This window comes from Rhinolophus hipposideros (assembly GCF_964194185.1).
Source record: "Rhinolophus hipposideros genome assembly, chromosome: X".
Lineage (NCBI taxonomy): Eukaryota > Metazoa > Chordata > Mammalia > Chiroptera > Rhinolophidae > Rhinolophus > Rhinolophus hipposideros.
In genome coordinates, this window is record NC_138046.1 from 32,455,146 (window position 1) to 32,478,336 (window position 23,191).

General features: G+C 40.3%; 1 protein-coding gene across 5 annotated transcripts in view; it reads left to right on the forward strand.

Moving 5' to 3' along the window:
- The window catches only part of TENM1 (teneurin transmembrane protein 1), a 1,334,622-nt gene that overhangs the window by 948,139 nt on the left and 363,292 nt on the right, over positions 1–23,191 (forward strand). For all 5 annotated transcript variants that reach the window (XM_081042768.1, XM_081042771.1, XM_081042770.1 and 2 more), the window contains 2 exons: positions 16,578–16,777; positions 18,023–18,233. In XM_081042768.1, coding sequence (XP_080898894.1) covers positions 16,578–16,777; positions 18,023–18,233 — 411 coding nt within the window. The remainder of the gene's footprint in view (positions 1–16,577; positions 16,778–18,022; positions 18,234–23,191) is intronic.

Below are 23,191 nucleotides of genomic sequence, written 5' to 3' on the forward strand. Positions count from 1 at the left end.
GTAGCATTTTAAAAATAGTCAAATTCTACTGAAATTGGTTCTCCATTTACAGTAGTTATATGTATCTGCTTCTCATTGGAAGATTAAAGAATTCTTTGCCCGTAGTTTTCCAAATGAGAGAAAAAAAAACAACATTTGATTTTAGACATTTAGTATTATTACCAGAGAGTGGGCCCTTTTCGGTGCAGTGTCCAGGTTCTTGGCTTCTCGAGCAAAGAATTGAACAAGACACAGAAATATAGTGGTGAAAAAATACATTATTTGAAGAGATAGTACACTCCAAAGAAATAGGAGCGGACCCGAACAGCAGAGAACAGCTCAAGGGCCCAAGGTGGCATTATTACCGTGTTTCCCCGAGAATAAGACCTAGCCAGACAATCAGCTCTAATGCGCCTTTTGGAGCAAAAATTAATATAAGATCTGGTCTTATTTTACTATAATATAAGACTGGGTCTTTAATATAATTATAATGTAATATAATATAATATAATATAATATAATATAATATAATATAATATAATATAATATAATACATGGTCTTATATTAATTTTTGCTCCAAAAGATGCATTAGAGCTGATTGTCCAGCTAGGTCTTATTTTCGGAAAAACAGGGTAGGAGAAAAAGTACACTCCAAACGATTTGCAGCGGCCCCCTGAGCAACAGCAAGGCTCAAAATGTTCAAAGGGGCTTGGACTGGTGAGGACTTGGAGTTTTTATCCTTTTTTTCTCTAGAATGGGCTATTCCTTTCCAGGCGTAGAACCACTTTATTGATACCTGTGATTGACATGAGGCAATTACCTCATCTTTTTAGACTGTGCATGTTCCTTCCAGGAATTCAGTCTGTTATAATGATATTAATAAACTTCCAGGCATATGTATGATATTATAATGATGGTATAATGAGGCCCAGGTGAAATGAAGATCGTTGTGGCCTTTACTGTGCAGGTGTGAGTGGCCAGTTTAATCTAGTTGGGTATTTTGTACAAGTTTGTTCCTCATAGGGGTAGATAATTACAATGAAAAGGGGAAGTTTTGGGTGGAGAGGGGATGTCTTTTGGGTGGTTGCATTCTGTGGGTTATGCAGGAATGCAGAGACCTGATGCCTATCTCTAATTTCCCACCTTGTTTTCCCTTTGAGAAACATGATCCCCATAAAATCTCTTTGTGAAGTTGAGGGACAGAAGGTCTTTTCTTCTGTATCTGCTTCCTGCTGGACAGGGGTGTAGACCTGTACCTATCTATTGGGGGATTCATGGAACTCTCGCCCTATCTGATCTCAGATGAGAGGAAGGGGTCTTGAGATCTGCCTAGAAGACCACGTTGGCTTCTTTGGTTGCAAGTGGCAATCTTGCTGGGGTATCCTCTGAATCCCCAAGACCCCTGAAAGAGGAAAAATAGATTTTAATTAATAAATCCATTAGCTCTATAGAGCCTGTGGCTATTCAATCAGTCCTTCAGGTGTCGTTAGTTGTCCAGAAGTTAGGCCAGGAATGGGTAGGAGAGAACATTAGGCTTCAATGGTTATAATCAACAAGCATAAATCACAAGTTTCAAGGCAATTATCTAAAGGAGGGGGTAGGAGCTAACCTTTCTATAGGAAAGAAAACAGTTTTTCAGTGGGGGGGCGGGTACTCAATGGCCCGTATCAGTATGCTAACATTTTCTTGTTGAAATTTATTTGAATAATTTGAATTTAATTTCCGAAAGAAGACATAAATCACAACCACATGTTGGAATCTACCAGAAAAATCACTTGTCAGTTGTTCAATGAACATTTATAGAATTGAAAGCATTGTACTGAAACTGTCCCCACTACCTTAAAAACTTACAAACTTGTCATAACTAACTCAGTAACTAGTAAACATTGTGTAACAGCTACTTTAAACAGAGCAGCAGTTATGAACAATTAATAAAAGACATATCCCTAAAACTAAGTCATTTAATGTCCATAAATTAAATTAAAAATAATTGCAACGTAATATTTCAACAAATGTAAAATGTTAAAATCTTAAAGATTAGCAAATCCAACATCCTTATTTAAAGGTGAAGAAACTGAGGTCCAGAAAAGTCAAGAACACAGAGACAACTGGGACAAGAACCTAGGACTCATGGTTCCACCTCTTCTTTTTTTTATCTGTTCTTATAACATAAGACAGATTAAACATATAAATTGTGTCAGGGTCGGGGAACCTTCCCCTCTTAGTTTTTTTGGCTGGTCCAATAATTCAAGTGATATGCAAAAGATTAACAGGAAAAAAAATCAAGTTTTAATACAGGAGCATGGGAAATTCACATAAGCATGAAAATTCCAAAGGTAGTAAAGCAAAGTGAGGTATAAATGTCATTTAGAATTAGAGGGGGCAGTAAGATAATTCACCGGGAGAAGAAAATAGTTAATGTTTAGTAAACACATGTATATTGGGCCATCTTTAAACAATGGGAGGCAAAGAGGATTTTGATCAAATGTGCCTTCTAGATCCCTCCCTTTCTATCTGTATCGGGTCTTTCAGCAGATCCTAGAAAAGAGGACCTTGTGTTTGACCTTGTCACAGGTAAATAAAGAGGTCATATGTGATTCTTATACAAGTCCTGAGAGAATGGATAGGGAACCTTACCTAATAAGTCTTATGGGAAAGGATTTTAAAACTTGGTTATTTTGGTTTTTGTTTGTTTTGCAATGGCTGTTTACTAAAACAGAAAAGAGTGAGAGGACTTCTGGGAAAAAACCGAAAGGTTAGGTGTGTTGCAGGAGCTAAGTGATGCCTCACTCCGGGGAGACCTAGAAAAGGGATCTTGACCAGTGGGTTCTTGGCAGCACACAGGAAAAAATACAAGCAAAGTGGAAATAAAAGTAAAGCAAGGATCAGATTATTTAAGCAGAGGAAAAGAAAGAGGCAGACTACTCCATAGACAGAGTAGCAGAGCTCCAGTTGGGATTAATCCTATTATTGGTGCCCCTTTAATTAGGTGCTGTACATTCAAATTAATGGGAGAAATATTTAAGCATTTTTCTGGCAAAGGGTGTAGATTACTCAAAGGGCTCCAGGCAGCCATTTTGTCTTTTTATGGTCTTTCCTTTTCTGACAATGGCGGTGCAGGGTGTGTCTTTTATCATGCAAATGTATTGTAATGAGCATTTAATGAGTCTTAGGGTGACTGCTAGGTGAAATCCATCACCATGGCCTTGTTGGTTTTAGCTGGTCCCAGCTAGTCTTAAGTTGGCTCCCAAACCACTAACCATCCATCCTTCCTTCAGGTCTGGTTATAAGTTTCAGAAGAGTGGAGATTTCTTGCCCTGCAGCCAGCCTGTCCCCTGAAGCCTGCCTTTCATCTACCTCAGGGGCATTTCTTAACCAACACTCCATCAGGAGCCATATGCCTTTTGTAAGGTGTAACATTGTATCTGAATGAGGAGGGAGTTTATTAGGTAGTTGAATTCCACAGTAGAGCACTAGGAACAAGAAGGATGGGCAGAAAGATGGAGAATTAAGGGATACTAAAGACAGCCTTTACCTCCTTTACAATTTTTGCAAAAGGCTGGAGTCCGGGTGGGTTGTCTTGGTGTGTGTGTCTAGGTGTGTGAGCCTAGGGGAGCTGGAAGAAGGTTCATGGAGCCAAAGGCAAAGTAGACATACTTTATTCAGGCTTATGGGGCTCAATCAGCCCCATCGCTGGATACAGCCAGCAGCCCCCGTCATGTCTCAGCTGCCCACCTTGTGAAACGGCCGGACACCTTTATACCATACAAAGCCAAAGGTGGCATACAGACAGGGTGCTTACAACAGAGTATATTTTTAGGATGGACGGTGCCTGGGCTGCATTCCATCGTGTCAGACCAGCATGTCAGCAGGTCAGGGCTAGTATTGCATTCTATCGTCTCAGACTGGCAGGTCACCAGGTCAGGGCCAGAAGCTGGTCGGGGAGGGACACTGATCAAGGCTATTTTCCCTACACCCATCCCTTCAGGGTTCCTCACCGGCCAGCTAATCTCATCTGGCTTGGGCCCTCGCTGCAGACCTCTTTGCTAACAGGGCAGAGCCCTGCACCCAGAGGAAGCAACAGCAATACAAAGAAGAGCAGAAGGCCACTAGGAGACAAGCCCCAGCCCTCAACAGGGCAAAGGCCCATGTCCAAGAGGAGGAGCGTTGAGCACACCATTCTCACAGGGGGTCTCCTGTCTGGTGCTAAATGACAGTAATCTTTCCTGCCAGGACAGACAGTGCCTGGCTTACATTTTTCTTATTATCAGCAATGCATACACAGCAGTCAGCATGCACAATGGCACAGGGCCCTCCCTGGGCATCAGTTAAAATGTCCAAAGCCATCCGGTTTTGGAAGACTACCTTTCTCATCTGGTCTATTTCCTCTGTCAGGAGGCCCAGAGCCCAGTGGGTTTGGTTGAGAGCTCGAGCACTGTGCTCGGCAAGCGCAGTTACTTGTGTTTCCACCACAAGCGAACTGGCTTGTGGACTCAGAATAGCCAAGGGTTAAAACCACTCAGGTGTCATCTTAACATGGTGGTACCTGGGTTTAAAGGACTCCCAATTTTGGGGTCAACTTTCTAGTGTGGGTTGTACACTAACTGGAAGGTATGGCCACCCCCATGTATAAAGCCCTGTCCACTGGGCAGGAAGGTAGGGCCAGCCATATGAGCCACAAACCCATAGGCACCCATCAGGGGCAAAGGTGGTGGGGGCCAACCTCTCTTGCTTTTGGCCATACCACCATACACGACTCAGGGACAGTTCAGATTGTGTTCTGACATAGGGCCACAAGCACCCAACTCATGTCTCTGGTGCCAGTCTGTTGTTCCAAACACAGAGGAATGACCTGGGTAAGCTCTATACCTTCACTCATTAGCCACCCCCACCCATCCCACACTGCATGACCCAGCTACGGCTGGTGTGGTTTCTCTGTGCCCTCAAAGAGGAGAGGACGTGTGTCCTGGTTGTGTTCAGCCCACCTTTCAAGGATTCCATCCTCGCAAACAAGTCCAGTTTTCTGCGGTAACTGGATAGATAAGTCATGGCAATCCCACTACTGTGTTAACTGAAAACTGTGAAAATCCAACAGCTGGAGACGTTGGCCACTCTGGCATAGGTGTGGAACCAGTCCACCATGGTATTGGCCCACAGGCACCAATGGGCAGGAAGAAACAGTAGTCATAGGAGCCAACAATAGCAAATCACTCCCGTCTGGTAAGATACATGCTAGTTTTTTGTTTTGAGAGAAGAGGGTTGCTACTACCGGCACCTTTCCCGGTTTGCGGTACCAGAACTGCATAGCAGTGCTTGGAGTCTCTTGTGTGGTTTCAACATGTAACAGAATAGGGGACCCCATGATAGGTGACAGTGAGAGCACAAAATTCCCTCACAAAATTGTCCAAATGTCACGGCCTCCGTATACCACAGTCATCTGCGGTGGCCACTCAGCTACCACCCCTGGAATCACTTGCAAATTGTGGGTCACACCAGTTCCCCATGGATCTATCAGGCCCAACCAATGACACTGGGGGCTTTTGACCCACCAGGGCCACCTCCATTGCAGTCATTCTCCTGCTTTCAATCATGTGGGTGCTGATAACAGGATGTTTCCATTTCTGCCCTATCCTGGCTATAACAGGGTCTCACTGGTAATGACTTGTAGTTCTATGGGAGCGGTTGTCTGATGCAACAGAACTTCTACTGGTGAGGGCCCACCCTTTCGTGGTCTCTCGTTCCAGCTTCTCAAAATGTCCCACAGACACAAGGCCCAGTCATGCATCGTGGGAGGTGTTTCGACACCCGAAGGCCTTGTTTCAGCAGGCCATTATAAGGTTCGATCATGCCAGCTTCTTGTGAACTGTATGGGGTGTGCAACAACCATTGTATGTCCATCGTGGCAGCCCATCACTGCACTTCTTGCCCCATAAAGTGAGTACCCCTGTCACTTTTAATGACCTGGGGGTGCCCGTAGAGGGCACACAGCCGTGTGAGAGCAGCCACGGCCAAGCAAACAATAACCCTGTAGCAGTGTCTACTGCTGTGAACACGTAAGTGACATTCCGGGCTTTGGGCAGGGGGTCTTATGTAATCTACCTGCCAGCGAGTTAGGGGTACCCTCCCTCGCATGATCTTCTGTGTCTCCCAAGGGAGTTTTTGCCATTGGTGGCTGTCATGGGCACAAACGACACAGTCATGGCAGGCATCAGCTATCTCCTACCATTTCAAGGGCAGACCCCAGCATCTGCTCACCTGCCACATGGTTTGGCTTCCAGCATGCTGCAACCTCATATGCAGCCAATGGGCCACATCAGTGGCGGGGGCTCGTTCTAACCCCTGGACCCCTGCTAAGGCATCTGCTTCATTATTACTTAGAGATGTTAAGGGGGAGTGACCTGTGACATGCATTAGGGTCACCTCCTTTCCCTGCCCTAGGTCCCAGAGGTCTTGCCACATGGCTTACCACCACAACTGATGGTGTACTACCAACCAGTTTTGGTGCTTCCACGTGGGGAGCCACAACGTCAGGCCCTGAAACACTGCTCAGCTGTATGTACAGATAACCAGGGGCCCAAGCTCATGGCTGATTATCATCCATACAGCCCATAACTCAGCCCACTGGGTACTCTGACCCACCCCAGTATCAAACCAAATGGTGTTTGTTTTGAGCTACACACCAATAGCTGTCCAAACGGCAGTGGCTCCCCAACTGGAGCCATCAGTATACCAGGCATCTTCAGGTACTGGGGGCTGTTCTTCTCTGTAGTGTGAGGGCTCCAAGTCCTCCCCACTAGGCAGAACACATGGCGCAACCTGGGCTACAAACTCCACAAGCCCCAGAACCTGTTGTAGCTCTGTGCTCAAAGGGCTTGAACTGAGGGTGCTACATTACTCCAAGTAGGCCCCCCACTTGGCAAGGGTGGTGGTCTGTGCCACTCCTATTTTGAGTCCTTGGGTCCAAGTGTGGACCCACCCCTGGACGGGATAGGTTGTGCAAACCAACACCCATGCCGTTTCTGTGGCCACCAAAGCTGCATACACAGCAGCCAGCTTTTTTCTCTGTCAGGGAGTAGCAGACTTCCACTCCTTTCCACAATTGGGACCAGAACCCCACTGGTGACTGGAGATGCTCCTGCTGTTGCCAGAGGCTCCAACTATACCCCTCTTGGGTTACGTGAACATCAATTTGAAACAGGCAACTACTTGTAGTACCTGTGCCTGTTGTACTGCCCGTTTAGTGGAAACAAATGCCTGCTCTATAGCCTCTGTCCAATCTCATGAGGCACCCTTCTTCACCATGGAATGTAAGGGTCTTGTTATCTTTGCTAAATGGGATATAAACACTAGCCAATACCCCAGAAGACTTAAATATACTTGTAGTTGGAAGACCTTGGTCAGTCAAGGAAATGTCTGTATCTTCTCAATAACAGTTTTTGATATAACCTTTGTCTTACCCGACCACACAGCATCCAAAAATTTGCAGATAAGCCAGGGCCTTGGACCTTTCCTTGTTCACTGCCCAGCCACATGACTTCAGGTGGCAGAGGAGAGAGGGAGCTGCTTGCTCCAAATCTGGAAAAGAATCAGATGTTATTAAAACACCATCCACATGGTGAAACAGGGCCACAGAGGATGGGTGTTCCCAATGTGCCAAATCTTGGGCTACAAGCCCATGGCAAATAGTGGGGCTGTGCAAGTATCCTTGCGGGAGGGCTTGAAAGGTCCACTGACGCCTGTCCCAAGTGAAGACAAACTGCTCTTGACTCTCAGGTGTAATGTCAATAGAGAAGAAGGTGTTTGCCAGATCCACTACATAATGATATGTTCCCAAGTGTACAGTCAAGTGATCCATCAAATCATGAATTGAAGGCACTGCCGCATGCAGAGGTGGCATCACCTTATTCAGTTCCCTACAGTCCACAGTCATTCGCCAAGTCCCATCCGGTTTCTTCACTGACCATACTGAGGAGTTAAAGGGAATGTGCATTGGTCTCAGTATATGTGCTTTCTCCAGCTCTAAAATTGTGCGGCCAATCTCCTCATGCCCCTCCGGCAGGCGATACTGTCATGCTCTAACCACATGCCGGGGCTGTGGCAACACTTGAGGAGGGTGGTGAGTATGCCAACATGTCACTGCTTTCGCCACCTGGATTCGGAGGTGCAACTCTCCAACCAAAGTCTGTAAGCTGAGGCTGTGTAGCACATCCACCCCTAGAATATATTCCAGAACGGGGAAGACATACACTGTGTAGGTACAAGGTAGGGTTGGGGGGGAAGCCTTCCTATACCCAGTGGTAAGGAAACGGCTTTCCCCCATAGTCACAGTTTTTCCCCCATAGCTGTCGATGCAGATTACTTGTCCAGGAAACAGTTCTGGGTTACCATAGTTAAGGCTGCATTCTGTGCCGGTGTAAACCAGGGCTAAAGCCCTCTGCACATTAGAAGGCGACCAATGTATGGACAGTTCCACGTGGGGCCTCCGGTCCCTGCCTGTCCCCTCCAACCGACTGGGTACCTTGCCACCCACCCCCGCGCCCCCCCAGTCAAACTGGAAGAATCTAGCCTCTGGCAGTCGCATGAACTCCTAGAGGGACACAGATCGCACTTTCCCAGACTTCCCCTTAGGGTTTTGCCAGAATTGATGTTCTGGACATAACTGTTTCCACAGTTCCAACAAGACCACATTGGGTTGTCAATCTATATTTTCCTGATCAACCCTCGCTGCTAGCATGTCTTTCCACGTTGGCAAAGGGTGCAAGTGTCACCCTTTGGGGCCCTTGGGCTTGCCCCCATACTTCTACTTTGGACTTCCTTTTCTTAACTTATCGGACCTCACATCCTAACTTCCCCTGTCACCAGCCGTCCACATCTCCCAGGGTGGCCATGGCAGTTGTGACTTCGTGAATCCCCCACCCCACATAGTGTGCAAAGACAGCAACATAGGACCCAAATGTTGGCATTTGCAGGGGCAGTCTCCAAAATCAAATCTCTCATGCTAGTCATAAAACACTCATCATCTGGCCCATGCGTGTTAGGGTCAAACGTAGCATGTCTCATACCCATTTCATGGATGATTTGCACAAATTCGGTGTACGATTGCCATTTGTTCACAGTCTCAGGCAGCTCGCCTGCATTTTCCCACACTTTGCGCACTGCAACAGCCAGCCACTCCACTAAGGAGTGGTTGCCCTGGCCTTGAACTAAGCTATGGCAATTTTGCAGCCATTGCCATAGAGACGGGTACACCGTCCCGGAGGCTAGCTTTTCCATTTTGCCTGGGGAGCAGAGAATGCTGTCTGCTTCCTCATCCCACAAGCACAGCAGCCAAGCAGGCAGTGGCTTGCCGGGGCATTGCCAGCATTGCTTCCCCAAGTCTCCCAATGCCATGGGAGTATAGGGAATGTAAGCTGTGAACTCAGTCACTGCTGGGTTGTTGGCAGCAACACCCCTGGGCCACAAAGCTTGTTCATCTTTTACCTTCTGCTGCACAATGGGCCAAACGCAGGGGTGTGGGACGTCTTCAGCCTCCCCAACGTCCTCTGTCAGGAACTCTGGGGCGGCATCTGCTTCAGACCCCCCACTACAGAGGGCCTTCTCAAGCTTACGGACTCAGGCCTCTAGCATATCCTCCTGAGACTGCAAGTCCCGCACTTGGGCCACTTCAGTGAGCACTTCCTCTTTAGTGCGACGCAGCACAGTGAGTAACATCCAGCCCACAATGCCGGCAGCACCTCTTGCTTGTTCCAGCAACTGCTTAATTAAAACCTGCAAGGTTTTTTCTACACTGGCCGGAGAACCATTCATGTCTTCCCACCCATCCACGGGGGTCAGCTCCTGAGAACAGCAGCCACTGGGTACCACACACTGTGTGGGGGCCACATATTCTCCTGCTTAGACTCTCTTCCTTGACCGAGACCCTGCTCACTGCACCAGGTATCCGGGTGGGTTGAGTCTTGGGATTAAGGTGTGTGCGCCTCGGGGAGCTGGAAGAAGATGCATGGAGCGGAAGGCAAAGTATACATACTTTATTGTTTACGTGATTATCACTTATGGATTTGGGGATGTTGAACCATCCTTGTGCTCCGGGGATGAACCCCACTTGGTCGTGATGAATAATCTTTCTGATGCATTGCTGTATTCGATTTGCTAGAATTTTGTTTAGGATTTTTGCATCTGTATTCATCAGAGATATTGGTCTCTAGTTTTCTTTTTTTGTGTTCTTCTTACCAGGGTTTGGTGTCAGGGTAATGTTGGCCTCATAAAATCTGTTGGGGAGTGCTGTCTCTTCTTCAATTTTTTGGAAGAGTTTGAGCAGGATTGGTATTAGATCCTCTTTGAAGGTTTTGTAGAATTCACTAGTGAAGCCATCTGGTCCTGGACTTTTGCTTTTGGGAAGGTTTTGGATGACTGGCTCAATTTCTTTACTGGTGATCGGTCTGTTTAGATTTTCCAGTTCTTCATGGTTCAGCCTTGGAAGGCTATATGTTTCAAAGAACTTGTCCATTTCTTCTAAGTTATTGAGTTTGGTGGCGTATAGTCCTTTGTAATATTCTTGGATGATCCTTTGTATTTCTGTGGTGTCCGTGATAACTTCCACTTTTTCGTTTCTGATTTTGTTAATTAGTGTCTTCTCTCTTTTTATGTTAGTGAGTCTAGCCAAGGGTTTGTTGATTTTGTTAATCTTTTCAAAGAACAACCTCTTTGTCACATTATTTTTTTCTGTTGTCTTTTTGTTCTCTATCACAATTAGTTCTGCTCTGATTTTTGTTATGTCCTTCTTCTGCTGACTTTGGGTTTCACTTGGTCTTCCTTTTCTAGTTCTTTAAGGTGTAACATGAGGTTATTTATTTGGGATTTTTCTTGTTTCTTGAGATAGGCCTGTAATGATATAAAAATCCCTCTTCAAACTGCTTCCGCTGTATCCCAAAAATTTTGGTAGGATGTATTTTCACTGTCATTTGTTTCTGTGTATCTTTTGAACCCGCTTCTAATTTCTTCTTTGACCCAGTTGTTCTTTAAAAGTATGTTGCTTAATCTCCATGTATTTTTGTTTTTTCCTGCTTTCTTTCTGCAGTTGATATCCAATTTCAAACCCTTGAGATTAGAGCATATGCTTCATATAATTTCAATCGTCTTAAATTTGCTGAGGCTGATTTTATATCCCAATATACGGTCTATCCTTGAGAATGTTCCGTGTACACACAAAAAGAATGTGTCCTCTGATGTTTTAGGATGAAGTGCTCTATATATGCAAATTATGTCCATTCCATCTAATGTGTCATTTAGGGCTGCTATTTCGTTATTTATTTTCTGTTTGGATGATCTATCCATAGCTGTCAATGATGTATTTAAGTCCCCTAGCATAATTGTGTTTTGGTCAATTTCTCCCTTTAGTTCTGTTAGTAGTTGCTTGGTATATTTCGGTGCTCCCTGATTGGGGGCATAAATATTGATGACTGTTATGTCTTCTTGTTGTATAGTCCCCTTTACCACTATGAAATGTCCATTTTTGTCTCTTGTTACCTTTTTCACCCTGAAGTTGTTACATCTGATATCATTATGGCTACACCTGATTTTCTCTGGGTAGCATTTGCTTGGAGTGTCAATTTCTCCCTTTCACTTTGAGTCTATACTTGTTCTTGTAGCTGAGATGTGTCTCTTGGAGACAGCATATGGTTGGGTTTAGTTTTTTGATCCAATGTGCTACTCTGTGCCTTTTATTGGTGAGTTCAGTCCATTTACATTTAGGGTGATTATTGATACTTGAGGATTTCCTGTCATTCTATCTTTAGTTTTCTGGTAAGGCTGTGTCTCCTTTGTTTCTTTGCCTTTTTTTGTTGTCTATTATTTCTGTGTGGTGGTATTCTATGATGTTTTTCTCTGTTTCTTCTTTTATTGCAGTATATATTTCAGTTCTGGATTTTTTTTGAGTGGTTACCCTTAAGTTTATTTAAAAGAAAGTTTGATGTTTAGAGTATTCCAGTTTCTTCAGCACACTTACTTTCTCCATTCTCATATTCCGGTTCAGGCCTTTACTCTCCCCCTTTTTATGTTCTGGTTGCCACGAATTGTCCTTGTTGAAGGTGGTCAAATAGCCTCCTTTAGTATTTCTTGTAGAAAATTCCCTCAGCTTCTGTATGTCTGGAAAGGTCTTTATTCCTCCTTGGTATCTAAAGGATGTCTTTGCTGCATGTGTTATTCTTGGCTCATAATTTCTGTCTTTCAATAATTTGAATATTTGGTTCCACTTCCTCCTGGCTTGTAGAGTTTCTGCTGAAACATCTGATGATAATCTAACGGGCTTTCCTTTGTAGGTTACTATCTTCTTTTCCCTGGCTGCCTTGAGGATTCTTTCTCTGTCATTAATTTTTGACCGATTCAATGCACTGTGCCTTGGAGAAGGCCTGTTGGGATTGAGGTAATTAGGTGTTCTGTTTGCTTCTTAGATTCGAGGATCCAGTTCTTTCCACAAGTTTGGGAAGTTCTCATTGAGTATTTGTTTGAATATACTCTCTGTTCCCTTCTCTCTTTCTTCTCCTTCTGGTATGCCCATGATTCTTATATTGTTCCTTCTGATTGAGTCAGAAAGTTATTTTAGAGTTCTTTCATTTCTTTTAAGTCTCAAGTCTATTTCTTCTTCCATTCATTCATTTCCAAGGTTCTATCTTTGATGTCACTGATTCTTTCCTCCATCTTGTCAACTCTACTACCTAAGCTGGCTATTTCATTCTTAATTTCTTTTATTGAGTTCTTAATCTCCAGAAATTCTATTTGGTTCTTTTTTAAAATTTCAATCTCTTTGGTAAAATGTTCATGTTGTTCTTTGATTGTGTTTCTGAGTTCATTAAACTGCCTTTCTGTTTTCTGGCATCTCGTTGAGTTATTTCAGAACTGCAATGTTGAACTCTGTCATTTAAGTCGCATATTTCCATACATTTTAGTTCATTTTCTGAAGACTTTTCACTTTCTTTCTGAGCTGTCTTTTTGCCTTAGTTATTCGTACCAATGAATGATTTATTATTTGTCTTCCTAGACATCTGCAGGAGTGGGTTCTGCAACAGGTTGATAGTAAGAGGTCTTTCTTTTGTTTTCCAGTACTTGTTGGTAGAATGGTTTATTTTGTCTCCGACTGCAGCCTTTTTTTCTCTCTCACACTGTAGTGTTATGTTTTCTCCGCACTATTCCAGCTTCTCACACAATGGGGGCATTCCCTGGAATGCGGGATTCTCCTCTCTTTACAGTTCATCTGAGTGATAGGGCACTGCGACCCTGTGGGGATGCTGAGAGGTTTTGAAGTTCCAAAGCTCTTCCTGCACTAGATTCAGAGCCCGTGCGTTTCAGCAGTTCAGTTTACTCCTGCAGGGATCCGCCCAGATAGGTTGGGGCAGCAGCAGTGTAGGTTGTGAGAGGTGGCCCAGAGCAATGGCGGCAACCACCACCACAGCTGGTACTGCTTCCATAGCTCCCTCCCCTTTGCCGGAACTATTTGGGCTGCGAATCTGTGTCTGCAGACCACAGTTCTCAGAACTGCAAATATTATTTTCTTTTGGTCTGACACTGCTATTGTTCTGCTTCTAGCATGGGAGTGTATGAAGGGGGTAGCTAGTGTCAGTGCCTAAGGCTTCCTTTCTCTGCTAGGCAGTGAGGGCTTAAACCACCGTTTTCAGCCTTCTTTCCTCAGTCTTTGCTCCGAGGTCTCTGTCATGATCGTTGGGTTCAGCCATTTTATATGCTGTCCCCTCAGCTCTGTGGGCCATAAGCGGAGCCGTAACAGTCTGAGTTCTTCCCTCTCCTGCACCTGCGGTAGTTCCAGGATGCAGCTAGCTAGGAGCACTGAGCTAGGTCTGCGTCCTGTGCTCGCTTGGCTCTGTCTCCGCACTTCTTCCTTCCCCACTCCCCTGCTAGCACAATTTGCCCACCTTTAGGTGAATTCAGTAGTGAGACTCTTTGTCTTGCCTGTCTGCTGTGCAGACAATCCTTTGTGGAGTTATAATTTTTAATTTGTTGTAAATTACAGAGGAGATTTCCAGAGGCTCACATCACACTGCCATTTTGATTACATCTCTCTTTTTTTGTAATTAACCTTTTTAGTCTGTGTCTTCCCTTTCTAGCTTTCATTTGGAAAAATTATTTTCATCTCGGTATTATTTTCTTTATGCTAATTCAAAAATAATTGTTCATTCTTTTGTATTTATACTTGAAATTACAATAAGATTTTTTAATTTATAATAATCTGAAATTAATTGATATTTCTACCATTCTTTAGGATAATCCAGTTTTTGTCCTTCCCAGGTAACATGTGATTATTTTTTAACTTTATTTAGGAATAATTGACAAGTATAATTATATATATTTAAAGTATACAATGTGATGGTTTCATATACATATACATTAGAGAATGATTATCAAAATCAAGATAATTAATACATCCATCACCTCACATCATTAATGTACTCAACTCTTTTTTTGTGTGTGTGGTGAGAATGCTTAAGATCTACTCACAACAACTTTCAAGTATACAATAACATATTATTAACTATAGTCACCTTGCTATATATTAGATCCTCAGAACTTCCTATAACTGAAAATGTGTACCCTTTCCCTACATCACCCCATTTAGCCCTCCTTCCACCATTCTATTCTCTGTTTCTATAAAGTCAGTTTTGTTTTGTTTTGTTTTCAATTCCACTTAAAAATGATACAATACAGTATTTTCCTTTTTCTGGCTTATATCACTTAGTATAATGCCTTCCAGATTTGCAGGATTTTTATTCTTTCCATGGCTGAATAATATTCCACTTTTTGTACGTGTGTGTATATCACATTTTTTAATTTGTTTATCCACCAATGGACATCCACATCCTGGCTATTACAGATAATGCTGCAATGAAAATGTATATGCAGATATATTTTCAGGATCCTTATTTCAATTCCTTTAGATAAATACCCAAGAGTGGTATTGCTGTGTCATCTGGTAGTTCATTTTTTAATTTTTTTGGAACCACTATACTATTTTCCAAAATGGCTGTAGAATTTTCCTTCCCACTAACAGTGTAAGATTATCTTTTCTCTATATCCTCGCCAACATTTGTTATCTTTTGTCTTTTTGATAATAACCAGCCTAACAGATATGAGTTGGTGTCACATTGTGGTTTTGATTTGCATTTTCCTAATGATTTTTAGTGATGTTGAGCACTGTTTCATATACCTATTGATCATTTGTATGTCTTCTTTGGCAAAACATCTATTCACGTCCTTTTCCCATTTTTTGTTCGAATTATTTGCTTCTTGCAATTGAATTTTACGAGTTCTTTACATATTTTGGATATTAACCCTTTTTCAGATACATAGTTTGATAACATTTTCTCCTATTCTGTAGGTTATGCTTTCAATTTGTTGATTATTTTCCCTTTGCTATGCATAAGCTCTTTGGTTTGATTTAATCCCACTTGTTTATTTTGCAGTTGACTAAAATGTGCTTTTTCCACATGAGCTGTTGAGACCTCCCTAAATTTAAATCTGCATGTAATTTCACCTGAATTTTTGCCCCATAATTCCTGTATCATTCTTGTGTCTCCCTCCTCTAAATCATCTTACCTTCTTCCTTAAAATTAGCCTTTCTAATGTACCCACATCTCTCCTCTCTTCTTAAAAAAATTAATGACTTTCCATTCTTTGGTAAATAAAATTTTTAGGCCTGACACTCAAGGCTCTATTGAATATGATGCCATCTTTTCCCTCCAGCTTTATCTCCAACTGCTCCTCTCTATATACACTTTAACTTTACAGTTTCCTCTCCTCTTGTTTTGGTTCAAGGTGTTCTTTCCATGTGGAACCTTCCCAACAGCTCTGTTGAAATTCTTTCCCTCTTCTAAAGCCATATTCTACACCACTTCCCATAAATACCCTTTTTTGATTCATTCATTGATTGAATAAATATGTACTGATCACATACTATTTGCCTACATTCTTATTACTGGGGATAAAGCAATGAACGAAACAGCCACAGTCTCATGGAGCTTATACTGTATTAGGAGTAAACAGGCAGTAAACAGTAAATAAGTACAACAGGTTGTTTGTTGCATGGTGATAAGTGCTAAGGGAGAAACATAGAGCAAGATAAAGGGGATATAGAGAGCTAGGAATGAGGAGCATCCTCCAACCAAATACCTTTCCCTCATTTGAACAACCAGAGTACTTATTTTCCTTTACAATGTGGTTATTTGTATACTTGTCACATTTTATCTCTTACATTCAAAGCTCCTTGAGAGTAAGAACTGCATCATACTCATCTTTGTATCTTCTCCAGCATCCAAGACAGTGTTCAGTAAATAATGGTTAAAATGAATCAAATGATGGAAATAAATGTAATAGTAGTTTAATAGAACGGAGAGACTGATATAGTGGTTAGTTAAGGAGGGCCTCTTGGAAGATATTTAATTTGGGTAAAGCCTTGATAGATGAGTGGTGTGGGGAGGAAGAAAGAGCTGAATAAGTAAGTCATTTTGATGTATCTGTTCTTGAAAACCTAAAAACCATTGCTTTATAAATTAAGATTAATGTTATGTGTAATTTTCTTTACCTTTAAAACCAGTGTTTCAGAAGGGACGGGCAATAGACACCGGAGAAGTTGACATTGGTGCACAGGTCATGCAGACCATTCCACCTGGCTTATTCTGGCGTTTCCAGATTACTATCCACCATCCAATCTATCTGAAATTCAACATTTCTTTGGCCAAGGACTCTCTGCTGGGAATTTATGGCAGAAGAAACATTCCACCTACACACACTCAGGTATTTGACATTATAGGTATTTCTTGACCCTTTTAGAGTGTGTTGGAATGACTAGTTCAGGGTTTGTGACTTGCAATGTGTGTGGGAGTCAAAGATGAAGGCAGACAATCTTTGTAATCACACTCAAGTGAATGAAAAAAATGGCATTGAGAAATAAGGAATTGTATTTAACAGAGCAGAATCAGAAAAGGGAGTTTAAGAAAATATTCTTGAAACTTGAATTCTGCTTTCTGGAACAAGATGATCATGAGCTTTCCTAGCCTTTCATCTTATTTAGTTTTGGTGCCCACACCCCCTTTGCTAGTTCTATACATCCATGACCCCTTGTTCCAATGAATGAATGCAGATCAATAATATAAATGAGTCAAAAAGGCAGGTTTTGTCTTACAGATAGAAAATTTTCCTTATTGTTAATAACTCCACTACACTTGATCTTAGCCAAAAGGCCGAGAAGCGATGTTAATAACTCAAATATGCAAAACTTCTATGGTTTGTAAATCCCTTCTATAAACCTTAGCTACCTCATTTTTCTCATTTTCTTTTCTTTATCTCTTCTTTACATAAATCCATTTGAGGCCTTGCTCCATCTAAGAACTAACATAAGGAATCATAACCATCTGGGGCTTGCTTCGTTTTCAGCAGATATGACTGTAGTCCAAACTTTACCTTCTGGGTCAGATTAAGCAAGGAATTAGAATGATATTCAAAAGTAACTCTTAAGAATAGTGTTCAGAATATGTATATCATGTGCTTGACCACTGATTAGGAATAAAAAGGAGGGTGTCATTTGAATATTTAAATATGCTACCACAAAAATAGTAAGTTATGATGAATGGCCTCAAACTATAAAACTCTTTAATTTAGAAGGAAGATCATGGTAACATTTCTGAGGGGAATGTGTGGTTTCAAGTGTCTTCTATTGGGTACTTTAGTAAAATATCAAGATTCTCTTGAGTAGTACTAAACAAGATTTTTTTTTTAAATTTCTTGCTCTATTTACCTTTAAATAACTATTTTGAATACTACAAGACTGAAAGGTTTATAACATTCATAAGTATAGTGGGTTTTTCCCCAGAATTAATAATGTACTTTTAGGTTTAAATATACTTAAGAATGAATAACATCCTCTTCTGCTTTGCCCACCTCCAAAGCAAAGATGTATGAAATAGGGCAATTAAAGTTATAGATGTTTGTCAATCTAGAAGTAAAAATAGAGACTCATATTTGTGTTTGTATTTGTTTCAGTTTGATTTTGTAAAACTAATGGATGGGAAACAATTGGTCAAGCAGGACTCTAAGGGCTCCGAGGACAGCCAGCACTCCCCTCAGAACCTCATCTTAACCTCACTGCAGGAGACAGGTTTCATAGAGTATATGGACCAGGGGCCTTGGTATCTGGCATTTTACAATGATGGAAAAAAGATGGAGCAAGTATTCGTGTTAACTACAGCAATTGGTAAGCTACCTTGGCTATTGTTTTCAATTTACAATGTAATTCTAGAAAGACAAAATCAGTGATTAAAGAGATACAGATGTTATTTAAGCTTATTGCTCGTTCTGCTTTAAACTCATTATTCATGATAGGTCATTATGAGAAAGGCTTATATCGTTGTTGTCGTTAATGTTGTTTAAATACTGATTAAGATTTTTTTACATGCTCCATTATTTGCTGCTATATTAGGATACTTGCCATGCACTGTTTTATGTTTTCAGTAGAAATAATTACCTGGATAAAATTATTGCTACGGCTACATAGAACAACTTCAATGAAGAAGGGAATAAGCTGGAGAAGCTGTGTTAATTCAAGATCTATTTTTTAAAAAAGCAAATAAACACCTTTGAAAATTGAAAAACTAGCATCAGTCCAGTTCTTTAGAATGACTAATTCGAGAACCAACCATTAAGGTTTCAAAATACAACTGGAGAGTATTTAGAGAACAGTCTCAAATGACAATGACTTGGATCATTCAAAACCCTTTCTTTTAGAATGTTTTAGTCTAAAAATCATCACAATGGCTCTTCCAGTGTTCTCAGGGCCTTTTAAAACATGTTCTTTTTAATACAATTATTTACCCACTCTAATTCACAATTCACCTTAGTTAATCAGACATCTCACTCTTGTCATTTTTTTTTTGGTGAATTCATTCCCCTTGACCGTTTGTATGAATAACTGTAGCAATTTTAGAATTCTGAGGGAAAAGAACTCATAGACATAGTATTTTATTATGTGAATTTTCCTAAAACCATCCATCTTTTAAAAGAAGAGAAAATATTGTACAGTTGTCAGTTTTCTATACAACTCTCACCACTTTATTTTTTAGTTAACCTGTTCAACCATGTGTTTAGGAAGATATATTTACTGTTAATAGATATACCATCTGCTCTTTATAACAATTATGTTCTATTTTTACTTGATGCTGACGACCTTGAGTCAGTAAAAAATAGTGTTCCAGCCATAATATTATCGAAAACTTTACCCTAAAGTAATCAGAAAGGCAATAAAAATGCACTGATTATATTTCCCCTAGAGAAAAACTCCACTGATTTTATATGTTCAAAAGTGAAAGGATGCATTAACTTAGAAAAAAATACTTTAAGTCATGAAGCTGTTTTGCTATTCACAGACTTATTGGGGCAGATTCAACACATGCACCCCTCATGATATTTTCTATCAAGGTCCAATTTTGGTAATGCAAATGCCATGAGTTATGAGAGGTTGAGTGTCTCCTAAGAAACTGAGCAATTAGAAGTCTAAAATATTTGTGAAGAAGATTTTCTCTCTTCCTGTTATTTTTATGCCTAAACTTATGTTAAAACACTAACCAAACTATTAACCTTTTTTTAAAAAATGACAAGACCCAGAAACATGCCTGGAGTTTTATTCTATCCCTTACTTCCTCCCCCCAAAAAACCTAATCTTTGAGAAACAACCATTATTATCCAGTTTATCAAGCTTTCATTTTTATATACAACAACATACTTGCTTTTATCTTATGCAAGTCAGTTTGTTTAATTTTCTGTTGTCTTTTAAGATTAGAAGTAAGAGAAACATTTCTCCTATAATTCAACTCAAAGGGAATTCAAGTAAATTTCTGATAAACATCAAAATTACATAAGTTATTTACTCTAAATTCTCCCCATTAATGTTTATATTGTTATAATTTATTTATTATTATTATTATTTTTTTACATTAAGGTTTATTGGGGTTACAACAGTTAGTAAAATTACATAGGTTTCGAGTGTACACTTCTTTAACACATCATCTATATATCACATTGCGTGTTCACCACCTAGAATCAATTCTCCTTCCATTACCATACATTTGATCCCTTTATCCTCATCTACCATCTCCCCTCTCCCCTTACATTCTGGTAGCACTAAACTATTGTCTGTGTCTATGAGTTTTTGTTTCTTCATGTGTTTGTCTTGTTCTTTCGTTGTTTTGAGGTTTATATACCACGTATCAGTGAAATCATATGGTTCTTGTCTTTTTCTGTCTGACTTATTTCACTTAGCATACTAATCTGAACATCCATCCATGTTGCTCAAATGGCATTATTTCATCTTTTCTTATGGCAGAATAGTATCCCATTGTGTATATGTACCATATCTTCTTTATCCATTCATCTATTGAAGGACACTTTGGTTGATTAAATGTCTTGGCCACCATAAACAAAGCTGCAATGAACATTGGAGCACATATATCTTTATGAATAAATGTTTCCAGATTTTTTGAGTAGATACCCAGGATACGGATTGCTGGAAATCTAGTCTTAGTAATTCTAGGCTTAATTTTTGCTTAGTAATTCTAGTCTTAATTTTTTGAGGAACCTCCATACAGCCTTCCATAGCAGCTGCACCAATCTGCATTTCCACCAACAGTGTGTAAGGGTTCCTTTTTCTCCATAACCTCTCGAGCACTTGTTATTATTTGTCTTGTTGATGATAGCCATTTTAACTGATGTGAGGTGATATCTCACAGTGATTTTTATTTGTGTCTCTCTGATGATTAGTAATGTTGAACATGTTTTCATATGCCTATTGGCATCTGTATGGCCTCTTTGGAGAAATGTCTATTCACGTCCTCTGCCCATTTTTTAATTAAGTTGTTTGTTTTGTTGTTGTTGAGTTGTACGTGTTCCTTATATATTTTGGAAATTAGCCCCTTATTGGAGGCATTATTGGCAAAAATCTTGCAAATCTTTGCAACCATTTGATTCGTTGCCTCTTTATTTTGTCGATGTTTTCTTTGGCTGTGTGAAAGCTTTTTTATTTTTTTTATTTTTTTTTTATTTAAATTTATTTATTGGGGTGACAATTGTTAATGAAATTACATAATTTCAAGTGTACAATTCTGTATTACATCAACTATAAATCCCATTGTGTGTTCACCACCCAGAGTCAGTTCTCCGTCCATCACCATATATTTGATCCCCCTTACCCTCATCTCCCTCCCCCCACCCCCCTTACCGTCTGGTAACCACTAAACTATTGTCTGTGTCTATGAGTTTTTGTTTCTCATTTGTTTGTCTTGTTTTCGGTTTATATACCACATATCAGTGAAATCATAGGGTTCTTTTTTAGATTGATATAGTCACATTCATTATTTTAGCTTTTATTTTCCTTGCCTTTGAGGTCAAATTCATAAAATCCTCTTTGAACCCAAGGTCCATAGCTTAGTACCTATGTTTTCTTCTATGCAGTTTATTCTTTCAGGTCTTATGTTTAGGTCTTTGAACAATTTTGAGTTCATTTGTGTACACGGTAATGGGTAGCAGTCTAATTTCATTCTTTTGCATGTGGCATTCCAATTCTCCCAGCAGCATTTATGGAAGAGGCTTTCTTTTCTCCATTGTATGTTTTTGACTCCTTTCTCGAAAGTTATCTGTTCATATTTATGTGGGTTTATTTCTGCGTTTTCACTACTATTTCATTGCTTTGTGTGTATGTTTTTCTGCCAGTGCTATACTGTTTTGATTATTGTTGCCCTGTAGTAGAAGATGAAGTCAGGGAATGTGATACTTCCAGCATTACTCCTTTTTTCTTAGGATTGCTTTGGCAACTCAGTGTCTTTTGTAGTTCCATACAAATCTGATGATTTTTTTTTTGTTCTATTTCTTTAAAAAATGCCATTGGGATTTTGATGAGAATTTCATTAAATCTGTATATTGCTTTGAGTAAAATGGCCATTTTAACTATGTTGATTGTCCAATCCACGAACACAGAATGTCTTTTCATTTCTTTGTGTGTCTTCTTTAATTTCTTTTAAAACCGTCTTATAGTTTCAGTGCTTAGGTCTTTTATGTCCTTGGTTAAGTTTATTCCTAGGTATTGTATTCTTTTCTTGCAATTGCAAAAGGATTTTTTTTTGTTATTTTTCTGAGATTTCATTGTTAGTATATAGGAATGCAATGGACTTTTGTACATTGATTTTATGGCCGGCAACTTTATAGTATTCATGTATTGTTTCTAAGAGCTTTTTGTTGGAGTCTTTAAGGTTTTCTATGTATAGCGTCATGTCATTTTCAAAAAGTGACAATTTAATTTCTTTACTTCCACCTCAGGTACCTGATTGCACTAGCTAGGACTTCCAGTAGTATTTTGAAAAGGAGTGCTGATAGGGGACAGCCCTGTCTTTTTCCTGAACGTAAAGTGAAGGGCTTCCATTTTTCACCATTACTTATGATATTAGCTGAGTTTTTGTCATATATGGCCTGTATTAGGTTAAGGTATTTTTCTTCTATACCTATTTTATTAAAAGTTTTAATCATAAATGTATGTTGTACCTTGTCAAATGCTTTTTCTGCATCTATTGATATAATCATATGAGTTTTGTCCTTTATTTTGTTTATGTGGTCTATTAACATTCATCAATTTGCATATGTTGAACCAAACATCATTGTGCCCATGATATGAACCCCACGTGATCGTGATTGTATAATCTTTTTTAAAGTATTGTGTTGATTTGCTAGAATTTTGTTTAGGATTTTTGCATCTGTATTCATCGGAGACATTGGTATGTAGTTTTCTTTTTTTGTGTTGTCCTTACCAGATTTTGGTATCAGGGTAATGTTGGCTTCATAAAATGAGTTAGGGAGTACTGTCTCTTCTTCAATTTTTTGGAAGAGTTTGAGTAGAACAGGTATTGGATCCTCCTTGAATGTTGGGTAGAATTCACTAGTGAAGCCTCTGGTCCTGGACTTTTGCTTTGGGGAAGGTTTTAGATGACTGATTCAATGTCCTCACTGTTGATCAGTCTATTTAGATTTTCCAGTTCTTTGTGATTCAGCCTAGGAAGGCTATATGTTTCTAAGAACTTGTCCGTTTCTTCTGGTTATTCAATTTGGCGGAATGTAGTCCTTCATAGTATTCTTCGATGGCCCTTTGTATTTCTGTGGCATCCATGATAACTT